The following is a 26,399-nucleotide window of genomic DNA, read 5'->3' on the forward strand; positions in this document are numbered from 1 at the left end:
TTCACCTAGTATATATTAACTTCATTTTTCTACATCAAAGAGGCGCTAGGTTGAAAATCAAACATTTAGTACTATGCCCATAAGATAATATATTTTCATCTATTTTAAACTTGTAACAATATCTTACAAAGTCCTGTTGATATTCAAAACAGTCACTGACAAACAGAAAAAATTGAGAACACATAGAGAAATTAAAATTTTCAATACATATCAACAAATAATAAAAGCAGCTAATACTCAATGGGCACTTGTTAAACCTTACTTTAAAATATTGCATCTGAAATATTCAACAATATAGTATTCCTCTTAAAAAATCCTGTTTAAAATTTTCCCTTAACCTAAATGAAATAATTAAACTGAATAATATACATATGCTGCAGTGTTTAAAAGATTCTATCTGTAACATGGCAGTTTTTAACTCTTTCGGACATTTCAATGAGAATTAAACAATAGCACATCAAAAATAGCAGTTCTTATCTTTATTCAAATGTAGAAAAATATTGAAGGAATTACGATGTCTGATATCAAAATTTTTCTCTGATATATTTGATGCTTTCATTCACAATTTTTCAAGAGAGCTTAGGATTTAACGAGACTCCAATTAATTCGCTAAAGAAAGTTTAGGGAAAAAACATCTTTGGCGAATCGATATAGTTATATAAAAAGCGAAAATAGAAAATGAAAATAAATAATTGAAATGCAATGCGACAGTAAAATCTATATTTGGTCTCTTATGAGCATATATTTCCATCTGAATATAAAAAGGAGCATTCTTCTGAACTAACATCCATAGGTTGAGTAAGCTTTTTCTGCTGATATGCAATAATCATATAGTACCACATATCAGAAGGCTTTAAAAAGATTGCAATCGCCTTTAAAGCTTTCTTTCGCCAACAAATACCCAAGTGAAAATGGGATAAATTATGCAAACTTCGATTTAAATCAGGATAATTTTTCGATATGTCCGGAGAAAGTTGGAGTTGAGCAAATTATTTCGGGATTGCAATCATTAACATAAAAAAACATTGAAAAAAAGCTTACTCAATAACTTCTTTATTCTGTTATAGCATATAAAATTAAATTCACCCTCAATTTCGTTTCTTACATTACAGGGTTTCAATTGAAGATGAACTAGCCAAAAGAATTGACTGATTTGTAGAAAGAAACCTTTGAAAAGTGGTGAAAGTTTTTCATAGTCATATCGGATAATATACAGAATTTATAGAGTTTTAAAGCATTTCATATCTCTATAAGGGTATATAGAATTTAAATAAAGAATAAACTATTGATAAACTACTCAAAAAAGGTCAAATAATATCTAGAGGTCGACATGGGCACTGGTCATCTTCAAGAGTACCATCGTCACAATTTCTTCGAAAATAATTACTCTGTTTTACTAGAAACCTTTGTAACAACTTTAACATTCTTAATGCTTACACTACAGCCATTAATTATAACAAGGGGTACTTCAACTTCTTGTTTTTCGACCACGACGGGCGTAGGTCCTAGCTAAATGGTGTCGCAGATCTCTAAAGCCCTAATTAGGTCTTCTCCCTGGAGGAGACCACTATTGACGGGGGCGTTCACTTCGTAGTCCTTATCGGTGAGGGTCAAGAGCGAAGTGATGGGTTGATGCTGAGTCTCGGGGACCAAAAGAGATTTGGAGTTGACTCTGAGTAGGTAACGGTGTAAATTCGAGCCCGAAGTTTGCTGTCGGATGATTTTCCTCCTCAATGTGTTCGTTTCCTGAAATAATTCGTTCGTCAGCTTTTTGGAATGAGAAGAAGAAAAGACTTTCAGGATGTCAGCAGAGATTGAAATCGATTTTGTGTTTGGTTATTCAAAAATTAACTAATGAACCACGCTCAGGTTAGGTTAGATGCTGGAGAAGTTCGTTCTGGAACAGTTCAAGGACATACAGGGTGTTTTTAGTTGAATACTTCCTGACTGTTCATTATGATAAAGAAATTTTCGGTACACTTTGCGTTAAACACTCTGTATACTGAGTGAAATGGGATAAAAACAACCAACGATAGTTGGAACATCGAAAAAAATAGAAATAGTAGCGTAGTCAAAACCGAAGAAATGAATAATTTATATTCAGTTGCAGGATAATCATTGGGGCTGTTTTCCTAATCTCTCTGCAATGGAGGTGATTATGGCTACAGAAACGACATAACACGATCGACGTGCCGATATAGTCCAAAAGCTTATCTTTCATTGATGATGAGAATATTCTAACTTTCGGAATGGGCGATCTTATTTAAATATCATTCCGTCATTCAATATACATTAGTACTAGCAAATATTAATCTTTCGTCAAACAAACAAACAATTTCTCGACAATAACTCAAACGATTGATTCAATTTCGTCTTTTCGAAATATTGCAACATGATTTTTCTCTGGGAGCCAAGCAGAGTTGGGCGATTTCAGTGCTTGGATGGGTAACCGCATTGACGATGAATTTGAACAAGCAGACAAAAGTTCCTGAGTTCCTGTGGCTTTTCTAAGTTTCTGAGAAAAATTTATCACAGCGAAAGAGAAAATGAAGATTGTGTATAGACTATACACAATGAATCTAACATAGTTATGACAATATTTATAAATATGCACTATGATTCGAATAATAGCGATGAGTATATCCTGCTGCCTGCGGTGAAATGAAGAAATACAAAATAGCTCATGTTTTCCACATATCATATGTGAAAGATCATCTAAATGAAACTGTAGTCAAAAAATAAATCTAGTCCAGAAAGAATTACGCCGAGTCGACCTCAAGGAAGTGACTGCATTGTAATCAGGTCAATCTCCGGAGGTTGTCAATAAAGACGGAAACCGACCGAAGGTAACAGCAAATCGTTAATGTTCTTCGGTTCCCGTTCACAAAAGAACTTGAGCTGATGCGTAGATTATCACGTAGGCACAAAATAAATATTGTTGCTCTCTTGCTCCAGGCGTCTGGCGAATTCGCAGTCATTCACTGTCCCTTTCTCTGAAACTACTAAACTGTCGGCGGTCAGCAGAGCTGGTCAGTTTGTGGGTGATACAGTGTGTTCCTTAACTGTTGCAGCGGATGTGACCGGTAAGTCGAGGATTGACTAGAAGAAGCTCCTTATTCAATTAACTGCTGTGTGGGTTTCAAACTGTGTATAAAATCAAATTGGGTGTTGTTTAGATGATTGTTCAATTCAACCTGTAATAAAATCATAATCAGACACTATGCATTCAAATAAGTTTATACTTACTATGTTTACAAGCAATGATAAAAAAATTAGGAGTCTCAAAAATAGTTTTATAACAAAACAAAATCATTATAAAGTATACCATACTTACTGTTGAATGAATAATAATGAAAATCACAAACGGAGTTGAATTAGGCAAGAAGATCCATTTATTATTGTTGATTTGAATAATATCTGGGATCATCTGACGAAGTTTTTTTTAGTCTATTATCGAACTGTGCGATAGGGATTATTGGACAGGCCCTAAGAAATAAAACGAAATCCGTCAATGATTAGCATAAAACATCTACAATTTTGAATTTACACCTGAATTTCAATTCTCTTATATTGGATTTCTCTTTAAGAAACACTCTATATAAGTATAGAGTGTCCCGAAATTTGTTTGAAAAAGTTAAAATTCTTCGTCGAAAAATAGGACAAAAATTTCATATGAACCTCTGTAACCGAAAATTTTCCGAAGACAGATTTTAATTTTTGACGGAACTAATAGAGGTAAATGTGTGAAAATTTGTACAGTCCTAAGATTTTACAGTCTCTTTGGATTGAAATACAACAAATGGAGTGAAAGCGTAGAAAAAATGCCACAAAATTTTTGAATATAAAATCTTGAATCAAAATCAAAGATATTTTTTCCCTCAGCCTTCTTTTCAATTCGGCTCGGTTGTTGAAAATCTATGAAATGAGTTATATCTCACAAAAGATATTAATGAATGATAATATTTTCTGAATATAATTTCTCATTGATGTAATAAATCTTTTTCGAACACAAAATCCCACTCGAATATTCCAGTTTTTTTATGACTATTACATATAAAAATACCAGAATTTCAAAGAAACCAACTCATTAAAGTAAGTTGAACGCTCACTAACGAAATTTCACTATTTTGGAAAATAGTACTTCTCATATTATGCCGGATAATGCGCCGTTTTCCGGAAATTTGTCCTTTGAAAATAGAAAATTTCCTTAAAATTCGAAAATTTGGGTACCTAAATTGGCTGAATGCAACTCTGTTCAAAAAATCCACAGGGAATTTATTTTTTTCACGGGTGGCATAGCTCCTTATGAAAACTTAGAATGGCTATATCTTTTTATTTTGGCTGAATCGGAAAAATGGTTTTTTGACTTCAAGAATCTACCTTTAATATATGTACAGGGTGGGAAAAATTCGTTGTCTACTGAGAGGATTTCGAGAACTATAGCAGCTAGAAGAAAACGGATGACACATTTCCGAGTTCATTTTCGGAGAAACAAAGAATGGTGAAAACCGCAGCCTCCTACGATACTTCGTTTTTGAGTTTGACAATTTCGCAAAGTTCTCATAACTTTTGTGTCTTTGAAGTTACAAATCTAAAACTTGAACCTTCTACAGGTACTTTTTTACGTAGAATCCACTGATGAGCTCAAAATATTTTTTCGAATCATTGGGTGAACATTCATTTTTTAAATGCGAACTTTTATTGAATTTGTTATGTTTGAATTGAAAAAAAAATCTTTTGTGAGTAGATTCTACGTATGAAAGTGCCCAAGAAGGTTCAAGTTTCAGATCTGTAACTTCCAAGACAAAAAAAATATGAGATCTTTTCGGAATCGTCAAAATCTCAATTTTTGTTAATAACTCAAAATCTAAAAATGAAAGGCCCATTCTGTTTGCAGATTTGGATAAGACATGAAAAAAGGCTAGAGATTGTGTCATCCATTTTCTTCTAGCTGCTATAGTTCTCGATATCCCCTCAGTAGACAACGAATTTTGCCCACCCTGTACATGTCAATCACCCTGTATAAGTGATAATGGAGGCATTTTGGTCGTTTATAACGCAAACTAGGTCCCGATCGGCTGATTGAATTCAGTATAAAAATCGAGTGCTCCTCAGAGGCTATCCTATACCTTTCAACTTGATTCAACCCATCATAAACGCTGGAAGTTAATGAATTTTTATAGTAATTCCGAAAATACACTGACTGTCAAAAAACATCGGTGACCAAAAGTTGTGGTTAACACTCACTACTCATTTTTGTGGACTTTTAGGCCAACTTTTTTGTAACAATACTATTGTTGGATTTTTGATTTGAAGTTAAACGAAATTTGCAACATTCTGTAGAATGCAGCAACTACCATAGTAGGTGTCAAATAGTGTCAAATCAAAGATCCAGGCTTCATGAATATATTGGATATTGGATTTTATCAATGTGATATTTGTTGTATTATTGTTATATTAAAAAAGAAGATGAAAAAAATCAAAATCAAATGAATGGCCAGAGAGTTATCCTAGAAGACGTGTGAAATTATTGGAGGTAGGATTATTTTGGCGGTTAATGTATTTCCAATATTGAATGGAATTGTTGGAACACTCTGAATATCTCAAAGGTTCAAAATCGACCTGGAAAGTAAATGTATTGCTTTAAATCAGTAAAAAAAATAAAACTCAACGAATCTTTATTGAAAAACAGTACAAAAATAAATACAAAGTAATCCAAAACCTGAAATAAAAGTGAAATTGGAAGGGTTGAAATTGAAAGACAATATATAACCAGCAAGTTTTTATTTTTCGACGGTAGCATACATCATGCTACACTTGTTTTATAATCATAATTCACAAAAAGATCTTTATAAAAGATCCCTGAATTTGATCAGTTTTCTTATCCTACATTTGCCAAAATATTTTTTCATCTATTAAAATTATCTCTCTAGGTTCTACAATTACATATTTTAATCCATGACATTTAAAACTAGAAAGCTTACACAGCTTCAAGACATATTCATCGCTATTTTCTGTTGTTAAAACCAAGTAGCTCATTTTGATATGGCTGTGTCAAATTCTCTATTTATGCCCACAGTGACCGATTCTTTCAACTGAATCTTTGGAATGATGGGAGTATTCAACATACTTAGAGAACCCATCACAGCGACCGATAAAAAACCTATCACAGTACCTTTGTCTTTGTACACATCTCAGTGTTCAACATTTGGCAGTTGCTTCAGAGGTGAATAAATCAATTTTCTCGTGTACTGTTAAGGCACGAAAGAAATGCGAACTGAAGTGTGTGTGGAACCTGATTTTATTGTCTGTGAATGTACTCGATGAAAGCTTCGTGAAGGGAAAATATGAACTTTTATGTCGATCTGAATCTTGAGGGTGTCGAAGTTATATTGAACTTGAACAAGTACAGTTTCTTCAAGGTTCAAGATGAACAAGAGTCTAAATTCAAAATGGTAGCCAGATTATCGAAATGTTCTTATCACAGCCTGCCTCTATACGCTATTTAGGCCGAGAAAATTCTTAGTTAGGCATGGGCGCCCGCAGAAACCCGCAGAAATTTTTCTCAGGGGGGGCAAAATATCATCTACGATTAGTTTTACTGAAAGAAAAATTTCTCTAACGGTGTCTATCAGAATCTCAGGGGGGGCCGTGGCCCCCCCTGCCCCCCCCTGCGGGCGCCCATGTAGTTAGGTGACCAAAAACTCCCTCGACTTCGGAAGTACGAAAGCTACCAATTTTGCCACAGGTTGTGTCTGAAATGCCTCCATCCTTCTCGCCTATAGGAATCAGTCTAACAAGATAATGACTAGTAAGGAAAGTGTACAGTTCCTCACAACGCGGCACCTTTCAAATACTACAACGCATTCGGTCCAGTTTCGCGAGAGAAAAATGATCCACGTTCATCTCTTGGACTTGGTGGGCGCCAGACAGATGTAGCCCGATCTGATGTCGAAGCCGCTTACCAATAAGTTCATTAGGACGCTATCGCTGGGCTGGCTTACGCACGTGGCCTTTTGGCTGTCCAGCAACCAGCTCGATTTTTTCCGTTGACCACGGCCGTTCGCGCCGTTATTCGAAATTAATTGATGCAAGAGTTCTGAAGAGACCTTATCTTTCGGCTGTTCCGTCCTCATCCTTTTACTCGATGGGCTGGTGCTGCTGGAACTCGATCGTTTGTTGCTGTGAGATGTGGTGGTACCTTCCGACCTTAACGATTGACCTAAAACGGGCAATGTTAATTTAAAATGTCGGAAAGAGGGATCTTCTATAAATAGAAAAGTGAAATGCAAGGGAAATTGTGTAACTGCGGCTAGTTGTGACATCAACCGACCGCAAATTAAGACATAAGATCAAGGAGGAACTTTCCCCTGCATGTTACTATTCTATTTTCATGGTTTGATAAGGCTCGCTGTGAAAAATGATTTGTTTTGCTCGGTAAATGCCTGATTTCATAGAGGTTGAACTTCGTAATATTCATATTCTACAACTCCTCAGGATACTGTTCTAGGATACTCAAGGTGGTGGCTAGAGAAACTAAGGGGATATCGAAAAATTTTGAAGTTATCAATTGATAGCTTTGTCCCACGATATCCAGTTGCCATTTCAACACTAGTGGAAAAATCAAGGGATTTGCTGGTACAGCAGATTTGAAAAAAAGGAAATGTAGCTTCAAGGGTCAAGTTCAGTCGAAATTTTTTTCAAGAAGTCACTTAAAGATCTGGATTTCTTTGTGATCCCTTGATGAGCATTACCAGGACCTATAACGTCCCTAGTTGGTGCTTCTAAACAGAAGACCAGGAGCCCCTAGGGGGTTACCTAGCTAATCAATATGTATTCTGCATTTTCTGGTATTATATCAGCTTATTCCTAAGCTGCTGAAACGAATACATCGTTACACGAGAGCCAGATCATTTTTCACCAGCGATTCCATCATCAAACCTCATCCGAACATATGCCTTCATTACCTAGTTCTATGGCATTTGACTTTGTCGTAGTTTTGACCGTCGTCGACAACAATTGCGCCAAACTACTGTCGCTCGTGGTCTTACAACTCGTCGGACTTGGGGGTATGGGACTGCTGCTGTTGCTCCACATGAGATCGTTCGACGATGACAGGAGGAGCGGTAAATCGTCCATGCTCATTGGAATGTAGGGGGAACCGGGCCTGATGGAAGAGTCCAATTTGTCGTCTTCTACGGGGTAGTTGACGAAGGAGGGGATGTGGTCGTCTTCGCCCAAGGAATTGCTCGGGCTGTTCAGGGAGGGCAGACTTGAGTCGTAGTTCTGAAAAAAAAAATTGATATTCAGTGTCAATGGAGCGCAAGACTTTATTTATAGGTTCGGAATTAGAATGCAAGTTGAAGGTTTTACTACAGAAGGCTGAAAAGACAGCTCCTTTGACCTTTAGGGCATCATTCAATTCTGGTTGAGCCAGTAAAAAATAATCAACAATTGTGATTGAATGCTCAATGCATGCAGAAGGCAAGAGAGAAAAATTTCTTCTATTTGTATGTACATATTTCATTGCTTTTCGGGTAGGTGGAGGGAGTTTTTAAACAAACTCTGATTCACTGCATTCCAATGGATACCTATCCATGATTTCCATTCATTTTTGCAAGGTTAGAAAGACGAGAAATAGTAAGAGTAGAGCAATACTTCTTCTCCTCCCTGTAGTGCCAACTGGCTGAACAGAGGCCTTGTTACCTATTGTCCATCAGCTTGGAGAGACTCTGCCACAAGTCGACACAGAGTAGGCTCCCTTATCATAAGAATAATAGTTGTTGTGTTTCCTAGGTGTGTTGTCCTTAACTCTGCAAGGTTTCATAACTGCTCCTGCACCAGCGGCCCAAGAAACAACCAGTAAGTCCAGCAAAAGCTAGTTCCCTCTATGGAGAAGGGATCCTCTGCCATCTTGAGAGCCCTCACAGACATTCATCGCTAAGGGCAGCTCCACTGGCATTTAATCTTAATGGTGTTGTTACAGTTCTTTCCCCCCATCGAAGTCCATAACACCAGGAATGGCCACTGCATAATGTGTGGTCTGCAGCCCAATCCCTTTATCTACTCTTCGAGTAGACCAAATGATCTCATAAGATAGTAATAAGCAATTGTATAAGCAACTTTATTACATCTACCTCTTATATATTTGGAAGTTTGACCTGCTGGCTACAACCTATTAGCTTGAATACCTCTCGCAGCAGCCTATCGTAAAACCTTTCAAATCATACAAATTTCCGATACTGACCTTTGATAGCGTCGGCGACAGGAGTTCCGGCGACATATCGTACGTGTCCCTGTAAGAGATGAACGGGTCCAAGGGCTCGTCCATCATGAGCGGGCTGAAGTTGTCCTTGAGCAAGAGATCATCGAACACTTCCGAGAGGAATGGGTGGTCTTCGAGGGGGACGCATACGTCGCTGGCCACCGGGGCCAAATGTGTTAAATCGTCCGGTTCCTCCTTCAGCACTGCAAAGGAAGAGGCACAATTGAATTACGTGCGTATTCGAATTGGGATTGATGAAGCTTCAGTGGCAACACAACGTGATAATATGGCATTGAATTAATTAACTAGTCGGATACGTTTCTATAGTATCAACAGAGTAATTTGTGGTAATAGGTGATGAGATAGATAGTGTGTGAAAAGTAAGGCAGAAATTATCTTCGGTATTTAATATTTCGTTGAGATATGCTCTGACAGGTCAATTTTTATTTTGAATTACACAGCTTTACAAGTTCCACAGTTGAGTTTTTTCAAGCGGTATTTTTTGTGTTAGAAATGGAAAAAAAAAATAAAAATTGCTTCTCAGGTGCCGTCTTTAGGAAGCTGTATCTAAGCAGAGGCTGCTAAAAAAAAAATTATGTGAAAACCCCACATTATTTTTTGACAGAAATCACTCTATCTCATCTACATTTTTGTCTGTCTGTCCGGGTATAATCTCCTGATTGGCAAAACTTGTTTTCACAAGACTTTGATTGTTGAAAAGGTGACTCTCCAAGAAACAATCCAGATTATGGAAAAAAAGTTGAGTAGAGCAGACTACAGTAGGGAAGTGAACTGAAGTGAAATAAAGTGAAGTAAATTTGAGTGAAGTAAATACGCCCTACCATATCAGCTAGTTTAAAAAATTGACCTATTCGAGCATTGTGTACAAAATATCTTTGCCTTTGAATCTCTCAACTCCAAGTTGAGGTAATCTTATGTTAATGAAGGTAATTCAACTTATTCAATTGAATGAGAAAATTTCATTTTCAGGAAAATATATACACTGAATCATTCAATTTCTATTCGATGTATATGGACAGTTTCGGACACCGTGATTAAAACTGGAACTACGATCTAAAAAAAAATGAAAAAAACTATTTCAAATATCTGTACAAACAATTGAGAGGTGATGGGGATGATCATGATAATGGCAAAAAAATAGATACCTTTGGTTTCTTTTTTCTGCTCAACAAATTCGTTCGGTTCATATTTTAAAGCGACATAATTGCTTTCAGAAAAGAAGGAGGAAGCTGAATCATCTGAGGTAAGACCTAGATCAAAGTAAGGGTCTGAATGGCAACAGGGGATTGCTGCAAGGAAGAGAGATAAAGCTTATACCCAGAAATTGAAACAGAAAGTACCATACACCGAAGACCGTCACCCAAATAATGATGATATACAGAAGTAAAAATGAGAAATCGAGTGAAAAATAAAATCCCAACTCCATAAATCTCGATATGAACTGTTTGAGAAAAAGATGTGTAAATGAGTGGATAACAAACACCAATGATCACCAAAATAAATAGATGTTAATGAAACATTCTTATTTGATCAACCTAAAACCAAATGTGTTGAAAACGAGATAAAATAACTTTGCCGCTTCTGGTTTGATTCACTTTAAACAGTTCGAGGTACCTAGATATCGGAGAACCTTTCAACATGACCATTTTTCGGGGTCGCCCATAAACAAAACTTGTTTTCGAACCCAAAACAGTTATTAATCTAATTAATTATTCGATAATGGTTATTCGACATTCCATCGAATATTTTGGATCACTTTATTGTATAATCCTACGGTTTTTAGCTCTTAGGCTGGCGTACCTGCCACGACCTAATGCAAGGTCCTTAAACTTCTGCTTGTATTTTCACTTAGCACCAGAAGTGTTAACCAAACAATAAAAGCTGGAGAATATTCCTTCTTATGACAACGCAAGTGTTCTCTCCTGAACGAGTTTATGCAAATAAAAGCGTGAGTTTGTTTGATATATCTGAGTTAGGTCTACAGGTAGGAAAGATGATTTATTGACAGTGGATAGATCCAGTCTTTCAATGCAGCACCGAGCAATTTTAATGATCTTATTTATATTCCGTACACTTGAATGCAGTGTGAGGCTCATTGATATAACTGCCGCTATTTCAACAGTGGTACAGTTTAATTTCACTTTTAAATGAGTTTCTTGACTACACTTCAAATATCAATCAAAATTTTAATTGTCTTGTGAAAATGGTTATATTAGAAAAAATCCTTGGACTAACAAAACTTTTTATTGTTGTCAGACAATGACAAAACATAACTATTCCCAACCAGTATTAGATACAAATATTCCTTCATCTAAGCTTTCAAACGAGTCTGGGTAGCAGAATGCTAAAAGATTCATTACGGCAGACACTAAAATTCAAAAATCAAGCCATTAATATAATAAAACTGAGAAATATTTTCAGAAACAACTGTTGGCTGATAAGTAATGATTTCGATTATCCTGCTGGACTGTCGTTACCAACACAACAAAGCCAGAAATTGTAGAAATTCTTTAGGTAATTCCTATCTCCGATAAAGACTTACGATCTTTGTTTCAATTTACTAATTTTATTTTCGCATAATATTCATTTTAACTCAACTGTCCTAATATTTATAATATCCAAGGTTTGATTGAAACCTACACAACAATTTTCTTTTATTTTTCCTGCAATAATAAAAAATAAAACGTTTTATCCCCACATTTTATCAGTAGATTTGTGGGAGGTTACTGAATTTCCAAATTGACTTAATTTCATATCTTGTCACTAGATCAAACATTAGATGGATCTGAAATTAACCTACTATATTCGCGCTTAACCTTCTCTGAGAGCATTCTTCACTCGATATCTCATGTAAAAAACGATCTTAATCGATAACGTTTTTGTTACAACATAACAAACAAACAATTCTGCTGGTAAGATAATATGCATATCTCCCAGCAAATTATGTAATTGAAAAGACAACTTGCGATTTGCCAATAGAGATGGTCATGTGGTCCTGGAACTCGACTACCACAATTTATCATCGCAATGACTGATACCGTATCATATTGGATGATTAGATACTGATCAAACTGAGAGTGGATTTTCATCATGAAGTCCTTGAGCAGGAACTTTCCGAGTGCCATGTTTATAAGTGTATTAATGTGGCATTACGTATACGCCTTATCTTTTTCAAATTTTCAATGGCACGCCAGGTTTTTACGTTTGGAGAGTACCCAATGGAACTTCTTAAAATTTGAGAAACCCTGTAGTTAGACAAATATTCATTATTTCCATATTCTTCGAAATTTTCTTACGTCAACGATCCAAAACAGTCCACCTGTTAGATTTTCCGAGATATTTCCATTTTTCCTTTCTCTGCTCCCATCGACGCTTTCAGAGAGATGAAAACGTACAATAATAAGTAAATAACACAACTAGTCATTCAGTACTATGAAATGTAAATCTGAATTTTGCACTGAAATCACGATTTATTGGATATTATTTATAATCCATGTTTTAAAATTAGATTTGAATTACATAACAGATTCGTGATGCCTATAGCGAATAGCTTGAGGTAGGAAAAGCGTCAGAAAAGAAAAACATTTTATCAGTAAGAGTTACATGCCAAGGTAGAACAATGGTTTAATGGTTTGAACAGAGGTATTAAATAATCTTATTCATACTTCAATAGCAGTGTCAAGGCTGAGAATATCGTCGAATACATAATTAAAACGTCCTATTATGTCTCTGTTGGTTCATCGGAATTCTGGGAAGTTTGTCGTTTGAAAAGCGAAAGGAATTTGACATTATTGATAGTGAAAACAGAATAAAAAATATGGACAAAAAGATGTATATAATAACCAAAATACTGTACGCGTCCAAAACCTTTTATTCAATTTTCGATAGCAATGATGGGAGCATTCACCAGCGAAAGCTGATCTTGAACCTCAAACTTCCTAAGATAGCTGGAGAGGAAGTAACACATCATTCCATGGAAGAATTTGATAACTTAATTTTATACTGATATGGACACTTTACGATGTCGAAGATAAAAAGACAATAGTTGGGTCGAATAGATAGATCAGATTAGATGTGTCTCATTAAAAGTCAATCACATTCCTTCAGTAATATGCACAGGTATTTGAGAATATTTCAATTCAATAGATCGGTATTTATATTCTATCTAGCAAAATTTATTCAAGGTAATGGTGAACCAGTTCAATTCAAATAAATCATGATGTAATAGTTACAGCTTAACTATGTCTAAAACGATATACAGGGTGAGAATTTGAATTCTACGTATATTTTAACAATAGATCCTTGAGGTCAGAAGAATCACATTCTTCTTTTACCATTTTATCCGAAACGGCTCGGTTTGAAAGATACAGGCTGTTGAAAAACTATTAAAATGTCATCTCACAAACGGTTTTATCGAATGAATTGAATTTCGGAGTATAGTTTTATATTTATTTGATTAATCTTTTTCGAACACAAGATATCACCCACGTCTTCCAGTTTTCTCATTATCACCAATACGTACCATAAAAATACCGAAAATTGAAAGAACCCAACTCTTGAAACTAAGTTGGAAGCTAACTAATGAATATTTGAACGTTCAAAAATCAAAATGTATCTGTGAAATTTGAAAAATTGAGTACTTCGGCTGAATACAACTTTGTTTGAAAGATCCACAGATGTGTAGTGTCATAGATTCAGCTTCTTATTCTGAAGGGAATTTTGTTTCTCCAGGGCTGGCATAGCTCATTATGAAAACTTGAAATGGCTATATATATATATCTTTCTATTAGGGCCGGATCGGAAAAAAATTGTACAGAAAAAAAGAATTTCTTTTGACCTCAAGAATCAACTGTTAAAATATGTGACTCAAGACTCATCCTGTATAGTCTTTTAGTGAATTTCCCATACTGGAACAAATATTTACGATTAAGTTGGTACTAGTAAATATATATCTTTTGGAAAGGTTATCCTCCACATAACATTCATACTCTTAATTCAATAGAACGAGTAAACAATAAACAATCCAACAATTTATTTTATCATAAAATTACGTGAGAGCCAAAAGGAAAGAATCAGGCGATAATGCAGTTCCACACCAAACGTTCGATAACATTGATTTGACGCATTCATAAACCGTAATTAATTGAACAATATTTAGTTATAACCTTTCCAACATTTGCCAAGATCTATTTTCATGAATAGGATCAAAACAACTTTCGTTTGGTACGGTTAAAATAAACACCGACGGTAAATATTGTTCCCTAATTATAACGCACTATATCGAGCCTTAGAATTTTGACTACTTTGAAGCGAATTGAGTTGAATAAGTGAACTGAACATTTTCCCTTATGGTCTTTCTTCTTCGAATCAGAGTAGCTCAATGAAACGAGGCATTTCACCAGATCAAAATTGATCACTTCAAAACTGTCCTGATTTATCGGAGAGAAGCTACAGTCCATCAATTTCAATCACTCTAAATTCGTTCTGACGCGCTTCATTGTATAGACACTTTCCTGTGTCCCAAGTCAATTGGCATTTTACATGATCTACCTCAAGGTCCGACCCGCATGCAATTATATCGTTAACGGTTTTCTGATCGTACCACAAGCAACCAAGTCCTGATAACAGCCGATCCCTAATAAGGAAACACGACCGCGAGCGTGTTCCAACAATGGCGAACGAAATTGCTCGCGAATTTTAACGACGCAACATGTGAATGGAGTGGGTCAGATGATCAGGAGGAGAATGGTCCATTCACTCCGCACAAATGCGTTTTCCGAACGTCCCTGCAAATGAGAGGCTTTTTTCTCGAAATTTCTTGGCGCAAGAGATTCTCACGAGATGCGTATGTGTGTGTGTGTGGAGTGGAAGGAATTGTAGTCCATGAGGTTTGCTTGGAGGTCATTCACCGGTAACTTGGGTTTTTAATAGCCACCACCTAGGGGTCGACTCTATTTACATCAATGCCATATGTATGTACACCGTCCAAAGACTCTAAAGTTAGTTTTTGGTCCATCTATCGAGAGAATGAAAGGTATCTGATAGTATTTTATCTTGAAGAAGAAATACCTACTTTCCAAAAATATTGATCGTAGAGAGACGGAAATTTAGGGAATATGTGCAATGGGGTAGAAAATTTATTCTGATCGGAAAAAAGGATAATGTGGTCAAGGTCAGCTGATTCGACACATATGTTAAGGTTATTTTTTTTTTTTTATACAAGGTGTCCCGGTGACTCTTTCTCAGGTGTGAATCAATTATATAAAGACAAGGGAGGAATTTTTCAATTTTTTCACCCAAGACGCTACACTGCGAAGATAATTGGCTCCAAATGATACTCAGTTTTTTTGATAACGAAAAACTCAACTGATTCTGGTAATTTTTTTAATTTAATTGGATACAACCTTAGACCTATGGTTTAAATGGTTTAAAACTTTGTTTTTGGCTTAAGATATCGGCAAAATACCTCCACTTATGTATTTAATCATAAATTCTGCAAGGAAAAAAATGTACCAGTACAACATCGAAAAAATATACCGTTTTCGAGTTTTAACAAGCATTTTTATGATGATGGATGATGTTTAAAGCTGTTTATTGTTGCCATGGTTACTAAAACTGTTGAATGATTCCATAATTTGAATTATGAGTATTCAAAATTTCCTTATCTTGAGTTTCTAAAGTCCCTTCAAGGAAGTATTTTTATCAAAAAGTAGAGGTAGGAGACATTTTAGGACATTGAAAGAAGAGAATAGAGCTTGAAATATTTTTATATCAATAATAAAAACAGCTTGTAACTCGAAAACGTTGCAATTTTCGATATTGCTCCGGTGTACCGTTTTTGCAGAAAATGAAAAAATACCTAAATGAAGGAATTTCGCCGATATCTTCCAGCAAACAAAAAAGTTTCTGACATTTAAGTTCCAGGGTCAGCAAGTTTCTGGCGGTCCTGAAGACTTAAAGGGAGGGTGTCCAATCAAATTCAAAAATTTGATTGAGGCACATATCTTCGCAGCATTCTTGTCTTCATATACTTTATCCACACATGAGAAAGAGTAACATAGTGCAAGGACACCCTGTATATTAAATCAACTTATGTACTCTAAAAATTGTAATTTGCTCAGTATCTTCAAAATGATCGATAAACTCGCAGCAATTTTCACAAAACTATGATGGCCTTATCAACTATTTGACAGATGTTCTGTTTTCAAGCTAAAGTGCTCGTTCACAATGAACGTAAATGTAATATTGTCCTTATTCTTAAGGTATTCGCAATGCAAACGTACCTTATAATTAACTTCTACTCAAGAAATGTCAACATTTTACTGTTAGATATTATGTCATGTTTCAATGAATGAAAGTCAACTCCTTATTAAAACTCTTGAGACGTTAAGATACCTCCCTCATGACTATTATATTAAAAATGTTCAAGCAAAAGGAGATTATTGGACATAAACGACAAGGCTTTTTCCTAACTTGAAATCTAAGCAAGTTAATCCACTTATGGAAATATTATTCGATTGAAATTGATATTCAAATTCAGGGTATATTCGAGAATTAAAAACTTGTATGGAAAGTAGGTATGAAAATGGATAACTTGTCCAGCTTCGAATACTCCTGAGATATCACTAGAATTCGAACATAGAATGAGTTACGTTTTAGTAACGATGCTCTTAAACGTAAAAAATTATCAATAATGGGTAATCTCAGCTTGAGGACTGGTGAAACATCAACAGGAAGCAAAAAACCCTTGTTGAAATTGCGAATCTTTATAGATTCTTCATCAGGGCTATTTATTGAATGAATCAATAAAGATTCGAAACGTTGGCAATTTCAACAAGGGTTTTTCGTTTCCTGTTGATGTTTCACCAGTCCTCAAGCTGAGATTACCCATTATTGACCAATTATAGGGACGAGATTTGATAACCAGTAAAAAATTATGTTTCGTATTGTGAACACTTTCATGTAAAACCAATAATTCAGAATTACATTTCTTTCTTTGTGAACCAGCCAAGAAACACTCAGAACTTATCTAAGTATCATGAAACAATTATTGAAAATTTAATTTTCGATTGGAATCTGTCAAATAAGCTCTTGATTTCTTTGATCAAACTTGTGAAAGCAGGGATATCGAGGCAAAAGATTAAAATATGAGATTAGATCGGTAGTTTAGAGACGTTATCAGACTACAGCATTGACCCATAAAACACGTAATCATCAACGTGAATCACTCCACCGAGATACCTGTTACTCAGGGACGATCCCCTCGATAGAAGGACCAAAAACATACGCGAAATAAAAAGAAACCTACGTGCAACCACGACACTTACTTGTCAATCCAGAATCTTCGGTGAAGGTGAGGAAACCCCTGCTCATCTCCTCCGTCCTCTGCGTCAGGATCTTCTGCGTGTTGCGTTTCGGTCCCAGGAGACCGTCGCCGTCCAGGAAGCTGTCCCGCAGCTCGGGATCCTCCTCGTCCACCTCTAGCGGTACCTCTTCGAGGAGCACAACCTCCGAGTCCTCGATCTTCGTCGACAGATCGTCCTCGGTCACACAAGATAACTGACTGGCCGAATAGACTTCATTTTCGCATTCGACGCCACTGGAAAAATCAGAGAATGTGCGCTTGTACTCGCGGCCTACCCCGTTGTTCTCGACGAGAGAAAAACGCTGTTCGTACGTCTCGCGTTCGTTCAAGCACTTGCGACTGGAAACGTTAACGTGGTCGCGGACGAATAAAACGCCGGTCTAATTGTCTAGTTAATATAGCTGATGGTCGTCCGCTTATCAGGCGCTCGGGTTCGGATGCGGCTGTCTCGGCGGCCGTTGGTATTTTGAGGCGTGCACGCTCGGGAGTCGAGGCAGAGTCGCGTGTTTTTCAAATCCCCACTAGCGGCGCGGACTACCTATACTTAGCATGGGAATAGACGACGACGGGATGATGATATGGAATTCACGTGACAACTGGGCTATTGGAGTGGAAAAAGGATTGATGACATAGTAACTGTCAGTGGCCGGTCGTGGTCGTAACGTGATTTTTCGAAATTTCCCACCAGCGATGCATTGCTGAATGGGAAATGCGAGTACGATGTCCCAGCCTATACTACTCTATGTTTTGGGATTGAAAAACGACACGAAACGTTGTCATCAGATTCTCACTCCTATCAATCCATTTTCGAGTGATTGAAATGAAGAAATATTTTCGAAACTCATTGTCGTATCAAGATTAAAATTGGACGTACAAACCTCTATCCCCAAATTTTAAAATCAAAACTACTGCTATGACTTGCCATCTCGCACAAAGATGAAAAGCCTTGAACTCCACATGAGCTGACGCCAAGGACCTAAACATATTCTGCTTAAGTCCCATCTGCTCTTATTCAGAACATTAATGCCTGTTTGCACCGACTGTTTGAAAGCAGGCACAATGTTAAGTCATGCATATTTCAGTGATTGCTATGGTAACTACTATAGAAATCAGAGAAATAAACAAGCATTAAAGTTAAGCCTGTCTTAAATAAGTAGGTGCAAACGGGCATAATTCATGAAAAATATAAGGGGTGGTATCGAGGTCTTGAGTGGAATAATAAGTTGTACGTGTTCTAGATATGGAAAAGGTAATTCATAATGCATAAACTTTTTTCTTACAAGAAAATAGTGAAAACTTAAATTTCAACTCAACAGGTTCGTCGGCTATGTCCTTATAGGATAGCCCCATACATTCCGTATTTTCTGAAGACTCAGATTTGATTGTAATGGTTCTTATAAGCTCGGTGCTAACACATAATTATTCAAGGGAAAAATGAGCAATAGTTCGCTCGTTTTCTCTGGATTTCTTTTTGAAAACTCTTTAGAAACTGACACTTTATATATTATAAGACCTGCAGCAGTTTTATTTTGATGTATTAATCAAAACTCATAGGAATTATTTGATTTCTATTAAGAAGGATTTGAAGTTGTTATAGGGAAAATTTTCTATACTCCATTGCCCCTTTTTGTTATACGGCATTAACGCTCAGCTTTTTTAATCTGTGAAATTAATAGAGATAGCTGGTAACTTGTGCGAAAGCTGGAGAAGGGAAGATGGCAAAAAGACATTTTCCAATTTCGGAAAATCATCGAAAAACTCAGCAACAGTAAATGAAAAAGTCGTCATATCGAGATTGTTATGGTCACAATAATAATGAATCCTGATTACATAAAGAATGAATGCCTCTTCCAATTGTCTTAGCTTTGAAACCTCAAAACACCTGTGAAGATGCACAGGATATAAATACGTGTAATGTTTACAATATTGGATGTATCCGTTTTCGAATGAATGAAACCATTAATCAGCATGCAGGTTGTCGATGTTCAATTGCGATGGAACGTGACGATAAAATTAAAGTTTACACAGGAAGATCAATTCATATATCTGCTTTATGACAAATTGAATTTTGATCAGAATACTTTGATGTCTATGCCCTGAGAGAAATCTTTCTGTTTGCCCCAAAAACTGATTGAAAATATGACAAATTTACCTATGTCCAGTGGGGTAGTTCCCCTCCTTTATTAAAGATTCGTCAAAATCAAACGATTGCAATGAGGTCTATGAAATTACGAGATTTATTACTAGAAGAGTTACTCTTTATAAATATGTAACAAATTTAGCTGTACGATGACTTTGTTGGAAGCAGTCACATTAACATGAATTTATTATCAAAGATACGTAGGGCATATCTTAATCTGACAAGCTCGAGTATGTACAGGCTGGGCAAAATTCGTTGTCGACTGAGGGGATCTCGAGAACTATAGCAGCTAAAAGAAAACGGATGACACTTTCTCGTACCTCCTTTTTCGTGACTAATCCAAATCTGAAAACAGAACCAGCCTATCATTTTTAGATATTGAGTTACTAGCAAAAATTGAGATTTTGACGATTTCGAAAAGTTCTCATAACTTTTTTGTCCTTGAAGTTACATATCTGAAACTTGAACCTTCTTAGACACTTTTATACGTAGAATCTACTGACGAAAGATTTTTTTCCAATTCGAAATCAAAAAATAATAGTTTGCATTTGAGAAAACGAAAGTTTGCCTAATGATTCGAAATTAAAAAATATTTTGAGTCGTCTACATGAAAAAGTGCCTGTAGAAGTTTCAAGTCAGATCTGTAACTTCAAAGACAAAAAAATTTATGAGAACTATTCGAAATCGTCAATATCTCATTTTTTGCTAATAACTTAAAAACGAAGAATCGTAGAAGGCTACGGTTTTCACCATTTTTTGTTTCTTTGAAAAAAAGCTAGAAAATGTGTCATTTTCTTCTAGCTGCTATAGCTCTCGAGATCTCCTCAGTAGACAACGAATTTTGCCAACCCTGTACACCTGACGATTTTTTTTAGATCTTTGAAAACCTGCAGACGCTCTCCCCACCGCTGAAAGTGCATACATCAATGAACTTTTTTTTTATATCTACCATCTAATCTTCAAAATCCACTAGGTCCCCACGAGGATTTAGCATCGTGGGCTCCCTAACTATTTAGTTCCAGCGCATCTTTTGATATGCAGGTGAATTCGAAGTGAGTGAAGATGAACTGTTTACCTTCACCCACCAGAAGATGCTTTTGTGATAGCGAAACACGTCTCGTGGTTTAAACACTCATTTTAGTGTCATATATATGTTATTCTGTTTTTAGTTTATAAATATCTGTTGAGTTTTCTCTAATTATTGGTTAATTATTTCCACTCCAAAAATTCCGAAAAAAGTGGGGACAGTTGAAGAGGTCGATGAAAACTTGTTACTAGAAGAACTACTTTTTTAGAATATTTACAACACTGAGATCTACTATGATTTCTCTGGGAGATATTCTTGTCGATATTTAACATCCGAAAAATTTCCAATTTCCATTTTTTATTGTAGGGATGATATTTAACTTGTTGAATTTGAAATTTTACTTTTCTTTTTTCTTTTGTGGTCAATGACATACACTTTAGGAGTGATTGATTAAGAATTGCTGTCGAAAACAAGTCTCTTCCACCCTGCAACATTATTTGGAATCTTTGGTAGGAAAATATTACATTGAAAGGAAAGCATGTTTGTTTTTCGAAGTAATGAAATGAGCACATGCCATCATCCAAATGTTTCCTCATTTAATGCAATAAATCTCCATAAACGGAATAACAAGACAAAAAAGTTTCTTTTGAGTCGAATATCATATTCTTGGCAACGCGATGGCTGGTATAGCGAAGCCAAAAAATCGGCGCTAGATAATAAATTAATTAGGGAGTTGTTTTCGTGCTATCCGGTCGATATTAGAATCCCAACGAATGAAAATATTTCATTATCTGGCCCCTACAAGGACGAATCCATCTAAAAATCCATCATTTATCACTTCGCTGCGAAGTGTAAGGCCGTAATCGTTGCATAATTGTGATACAAATGTTTGCCGGTTATTTATAAACGGATTTTGAGATTTCTTCCATGACGAGATTTCGATGGGAGGGTGCGATTAGAGAGTAGTAGGTGCCGGACGATTTTCGGGAAACATTCGAAGATCGGCTGATAAAATAACCACTCGAAATCGTGATACTCACGAATGATCAGAATGATTCAGTTTTTTGAGCGATATGTGAGGTCATCAATCGCATATCGGTATTATCTTGGAAAGGAAGGGGACTTTTACGTTTGATAGTTTTTTAATTTATTGCGATAAGATAGCGATTTTAGAGAAAACCGATCACTTGTTCTCGAGTGGAGGTTTATCATGAAGCGTCATCCCGCAGAATTGTCCCCCACACCTTATAAGGAGTATGATAGACGATGATAAAATATCTGATATGCCCTGCCATTTGAAACACTATTCATTTTAATAGTAGATTCCTGAGACCAAAATAAACACTTTTACCCTATACCATTTTTTCCGAATCGGCTCGGTTTAAAAGTTACAGGCTGTTGAAAGACCATAAAAATGTTATTTTCAGTTCTATCTCACGAACGCTTTAATCGAATGAAATGAATTTCGGAATATAGTTTTTCATTCATTTGATGAATCTTTTTGGAACACAAGATATCACCCATGTCTTCCAGTTTCCTCACTATGACCATTACGTACCCTAAAAATACCAAAAAGACAAAGAACCCAACTCTTGAAACTAAGTTGCACGCTATCTAATGAATATTTTTTGAACGTATTGTAAAATAAAAGAATTCTTCATATTTTCTCATATATAATGCACCGTCTTCGAGTAATTTGATGTTTGAAAATAAAAAATATCTGTGAAATTCGATAAATTGGGTATTTTGACTGAATGCAACTTTGTTTAAAAGATCCACAGATGTGTAGTGTCATAGATTCTGCTTGTTATTCTGAAGGGAATTCTGTTTATCCAGGGGTAGCATAGCTTATTATGAAAACTTCAAATGGCTACATCTTTTTATCGGAAAAAATATTATAGAAAAAAGTGTTTCATTTGACCTCAAGAATCTACTGTTGAAATATTTGTACGAGTCAAAGACTCACCATGTTGAGAAGCTAAGATATGATGATAAGTCAGCTCATCCACTTCCCCACTCAATGTTCACCAAAATAAGTCAAAGTTTCATATGTCAGTAAAATGCCAAAAATTTCATAGACAAAGCTTCACTCTCTTCGTTTCAATAAGAAAAAAAATCAATTTTCTTTATTGCTTCCTGTTCTTCCATTTAAGTCAACTCCAAAAAGGAAATGGTATATATATTTTGTGATCGTATTATAAGGAACTCAGATATTCAGAACCAAGTCGCTTGGGTAAGGTCTCCAATTCTATATGAACGTAAAACGTAAAGTTGAACTATTGGAATTATATGGAATTGTTCACAATAAGAAACCTATAACTTGGTTGTTGTGTTGGAAGCTGTGAAGTTATCTTCATTTCTAACGATACGACAAAGTTTTGCATTCTCCAAAATTTCCTAGATATTTTCAATTGGATTATATTTTTATAAGTGAGTGAACTTATTTATATTTGAAGTTTCGAAGAAAACCTTGTCGTTTTGGTTTAATAATGATGGTTGCAATCACCATCTCCCTTTGAAAGAGCCCTTTCAATAATAATAAAAGAAATAATAAGATATGTATTGCAAAATGAACAGAATACTTTCATTCTTCGAACCATAACATAATTTTTGACATTTCGTATATACAGGCTGTCCCAAAACTAGTGAATCAAATACCACACCACGATAGAGTAGACCAAATATTATCGAATGACACCAACATTAGTTGGTTACCGTTTCCAAAATAATCAGAATTTTATTAAAATACCCAAAGTTGTCGATTCTCGAACTATTTTCCTCAATCACAGGGCCAATTTGTGAAAAAGGATATTGATTTTAAATTATATTGAACTAAGATTATTGTTTTATCTCCCCTAATTGAAATTATCTTAAGTAGTTAATCGATAACCTAAGTAAATGTAAATTAAAACAATTGTTTTTTTTACATGATTTTTATTACTCAGAATAAACCCCCTCTATAGGGGTGTTAATATGGGAGAAAAACGCTATCCTTAATCAGAAATTGGACTTGTGATTGAAAAAATAGTTCGAAAATCGGCAACTTTAGGTTAGGTTTCTTCAGAAACGGTACATTTTTGCTCAACTAATGTTTACGTCATTCGATAGTATTTGATCTACTCTATCGTGGTGTGACGTTTGATTCACTAGTTTTGGGACACCCTGTATAAGTCAGATCAAAGTTACTTTTAATTGTTAATACATTACGAACAACGATGATCAGAATATGAAGTAAAATAAGAAAATAACCGAATTAATTTTTCGCATGATAACCATCATTTTCGTTAATTTATTTCTTAATTGGGTTTGGCAAATATCACATCTCAACTGCCAGATTCCAAGCCCCGGTACCAAATATTTGCATAGCTTTTATACAACTATCGCATGGATAAACCCACACTCATTGTTAAAAGAACTAGGCAAATGATATAATTCGCCCATTTTTTAATTTAATTATTTTGCAAGGTTAATGACGATGTAACAAGGTTATCCTAACGTTAGGTACGTACTTGTTCCTCATTTATCGCTTGTTTTGAAACGAAATAATCGAAGATAAAAGCCGATTTATGCCTTTTTTCTCGTAAATTTTCTGGAGAGGTGAAAGAATACGCCAATTTTTAATGGATAATTGCGAATCTTCAATTCAAAAATTCACCCGGCTATCTAAATTCCGAGTTTTTCATGTGAATACGATACACTGATAAATTCAAGTAATGATTTCGATTACTTTGATTTGATCGAGTTTCCTACATCATTGGGCACTTGCCTGTTGGAGATTTGAATAAGACTAATCGAAATTTCCTTAAAGGGTGCTGACATTAACACCAATGTAAAAGGCCAACCGACGTAGCCCAAATCGAGGCTGTATGGAACACGTTAGAAACGTTAATAGACACCTCCTGCGTTTTTAGAAGACACCCTGTATATATGGATCAAATAATAAAATGTTAGGATCCACCCTAGGGAAGATTTCAAGGAATATCAATTATATTATTCGACAGGCTACACAGTGACGTATTTCCACTGGGACACCGTGTATATAAATATTTTGTTTGGTCCGTCCTCTATTACGTGCCAGGAAATCTGACGCAAAATCGAAATTGAACACAAAACAACAAAATCTGTAGTTAGCGGTTCAATTGGAATAACGCAGACCTACGACCTTTCATCGCATCAAAACACATCGATTTTGATTGGTGCCAATTTTTTCGAATAGATATCTGGTCGTACGTAATACGTTATGCTTCACGAACAATGTGTGATTTTTCGATCGGTAAACAAACCTTGACTATTAGTTATCGACGAGTTATAGATAGGCTGCCAATTCTTACATGTTTTCTATGGGGATCGACTATAATCGTAGACGTAACCGGAAACAGAGATTGGTCCACGGAAATTTTCACAAAATATTTTTGTTTTGTCCTAGAATCTAAACAAAACACATTTATAATGTATCATGTCTATTACCTACTTTTCTTACGTTTTCTAAGATGAGGACAGAATGGTGGTGATGTGAAAAATAAAATCTACTCTGAACATTTTCTTAGAAAATCCTCTTTCCAACATTCAAAGTCACCTTAAAATCGGTTGGGCCAATCCGGAGGTTACTCCGGACAAACAGACAGACAAAAAGTATTGATTGAATATAGATAACGTGCATTTAACCCAAAAAACACAAAAAAGTCCAGATATTCATTGACCACCAAAATGTGTCTTCAGATTAAGGTTTTTATAGGCATATCAATAACAAACCTTCGAAACGTGACGATTACTGAGGGGTGGTAGCGATTTAAGAACCATTTTATGAATATTTCACATAAGTACAGATAGATAAAATGAGAAAATTAAGGATATTTTTATAGACTATCGAACTAGAGAAACATTATCCAAAATCAGTCAGAAATTAATTCGATGGGAAGGGGGGTGAGCAAAAACACAGGCAAAACAGCTGGTTTGGACAGAACGGAAAATAGACTACGCTAAGGTCTCTTTCTGCATCCTCTCAGACACAAACTCCTCCCCCTTTCGTTCGAAGAATACGTCATCAGCGATTTTGTAATGACGTCAGCAGTTACGTGACGCTCGCGATTTAAGGGTAGGCATTTAGGACACCCCTCCACCTTTCACTTTCAACTTTCAGTATCGATTGCCAAGGCCAGACTAGCCGGCTACGTCCCGTGTTGAATTCACCGGGCAAAACAGCTGATTGTTTTTGCATAAGGGAAGAAAATCGTTGAAGTGATGTACTATCTGAGGAATATCTAGGGCATTTGATAACAAATCTCTTCCCTCGCACCTCTAATGGCAACCCCCTTTAGAATCTAGAATCTTTAGCACAGCTAAAGTCAATAACTACAGACCTTCATTTAAAAATAAAAAATAAAGACATCAAACGATCTTCACTAATTTCCCTTGATTATCCATAAATCGACGAATATAACACAGAATCGACATGAGGAATTTTTTGCCCTCAATTTTGCAACGTCGTCAATTGCCATAAATAGCGCTAGCCAATAGACTATGAAAGCTAACTCTCTAAGCGTCTTCTAATTCAATTATCACCATAGCAACGTAGTCCCAT

The 26,399-nt window shown here is 35.8% G+C and overlaps 1 protein-coding gene and 1 long non-coding RNA gene across 5 annotated transcripts in view; one reads left to right on the forward strand and one right to left on the reverse strand.

The window, feature by feature from the left end:
• Positions 1–69: 69 nt before the first annotated feature.
• Positions 70–26,399, reverse strand: part of LOC123308307 (hypoxia-inducible factor 1-alpha) — a 79,995-nt gene continuing 53,665 nt past the window's right edge. For 3 of the 4 annotated variants that reach the window (XM_044890912.1, XM_044890909.1, XM_044890913.1), the window contains exons 8-12: positions 17,614–17,885; positions 9,248–9,468; positions 7,968–8,286; positions 6,966–7,222; positions 70–1,746 (exon numbers count right to left, since the gene is read on the reverse strand). In XM_044890912.1, coding sequence (XP_044746847.1) covers positions 1,510–1,746; positions 6,966–7,222; positions 7,968–8,286; positions 9,248–9,468; positions 17,614–17,885 — 1,306 coding nt within the window. In that variant the 3' untranslated portion in view covers positions 70–1,509. The remainder of the gene's footprint in view (positions 1,747–6,965; positions 7,223–7,967; positions 8,287–9,247; positions 9,469–17,613; positions 17,886–26,399) is intronic. The other variant, XM_044890910.1, reaches the window with a different exon arrangement.
• On the forward strand, positions 2,037–10,803 carry LOC123308310. The gene is made up of 2 exons (XR_006537088.1): positions 2,037–3,083; positions 10,501–10,803. It is a non-coding gene; the product is annotated as an uncharacterized LOC123308310 (long non-coding RNA).

The sequence above is a fragment of the Coccinella septempunctata genome, chromosome 2 (genome assembly GCF_907165205.1).
Source record: "Coccinella septempunctata chromosome 2, icCocSept1.1, whole genome shotgun sequence".
NCBI lineage: Eukaryota > Metazoa > Arthropoda > Insecta > Coleoptera > Coccinellidae > Coccinella > Coccinella septempunctata.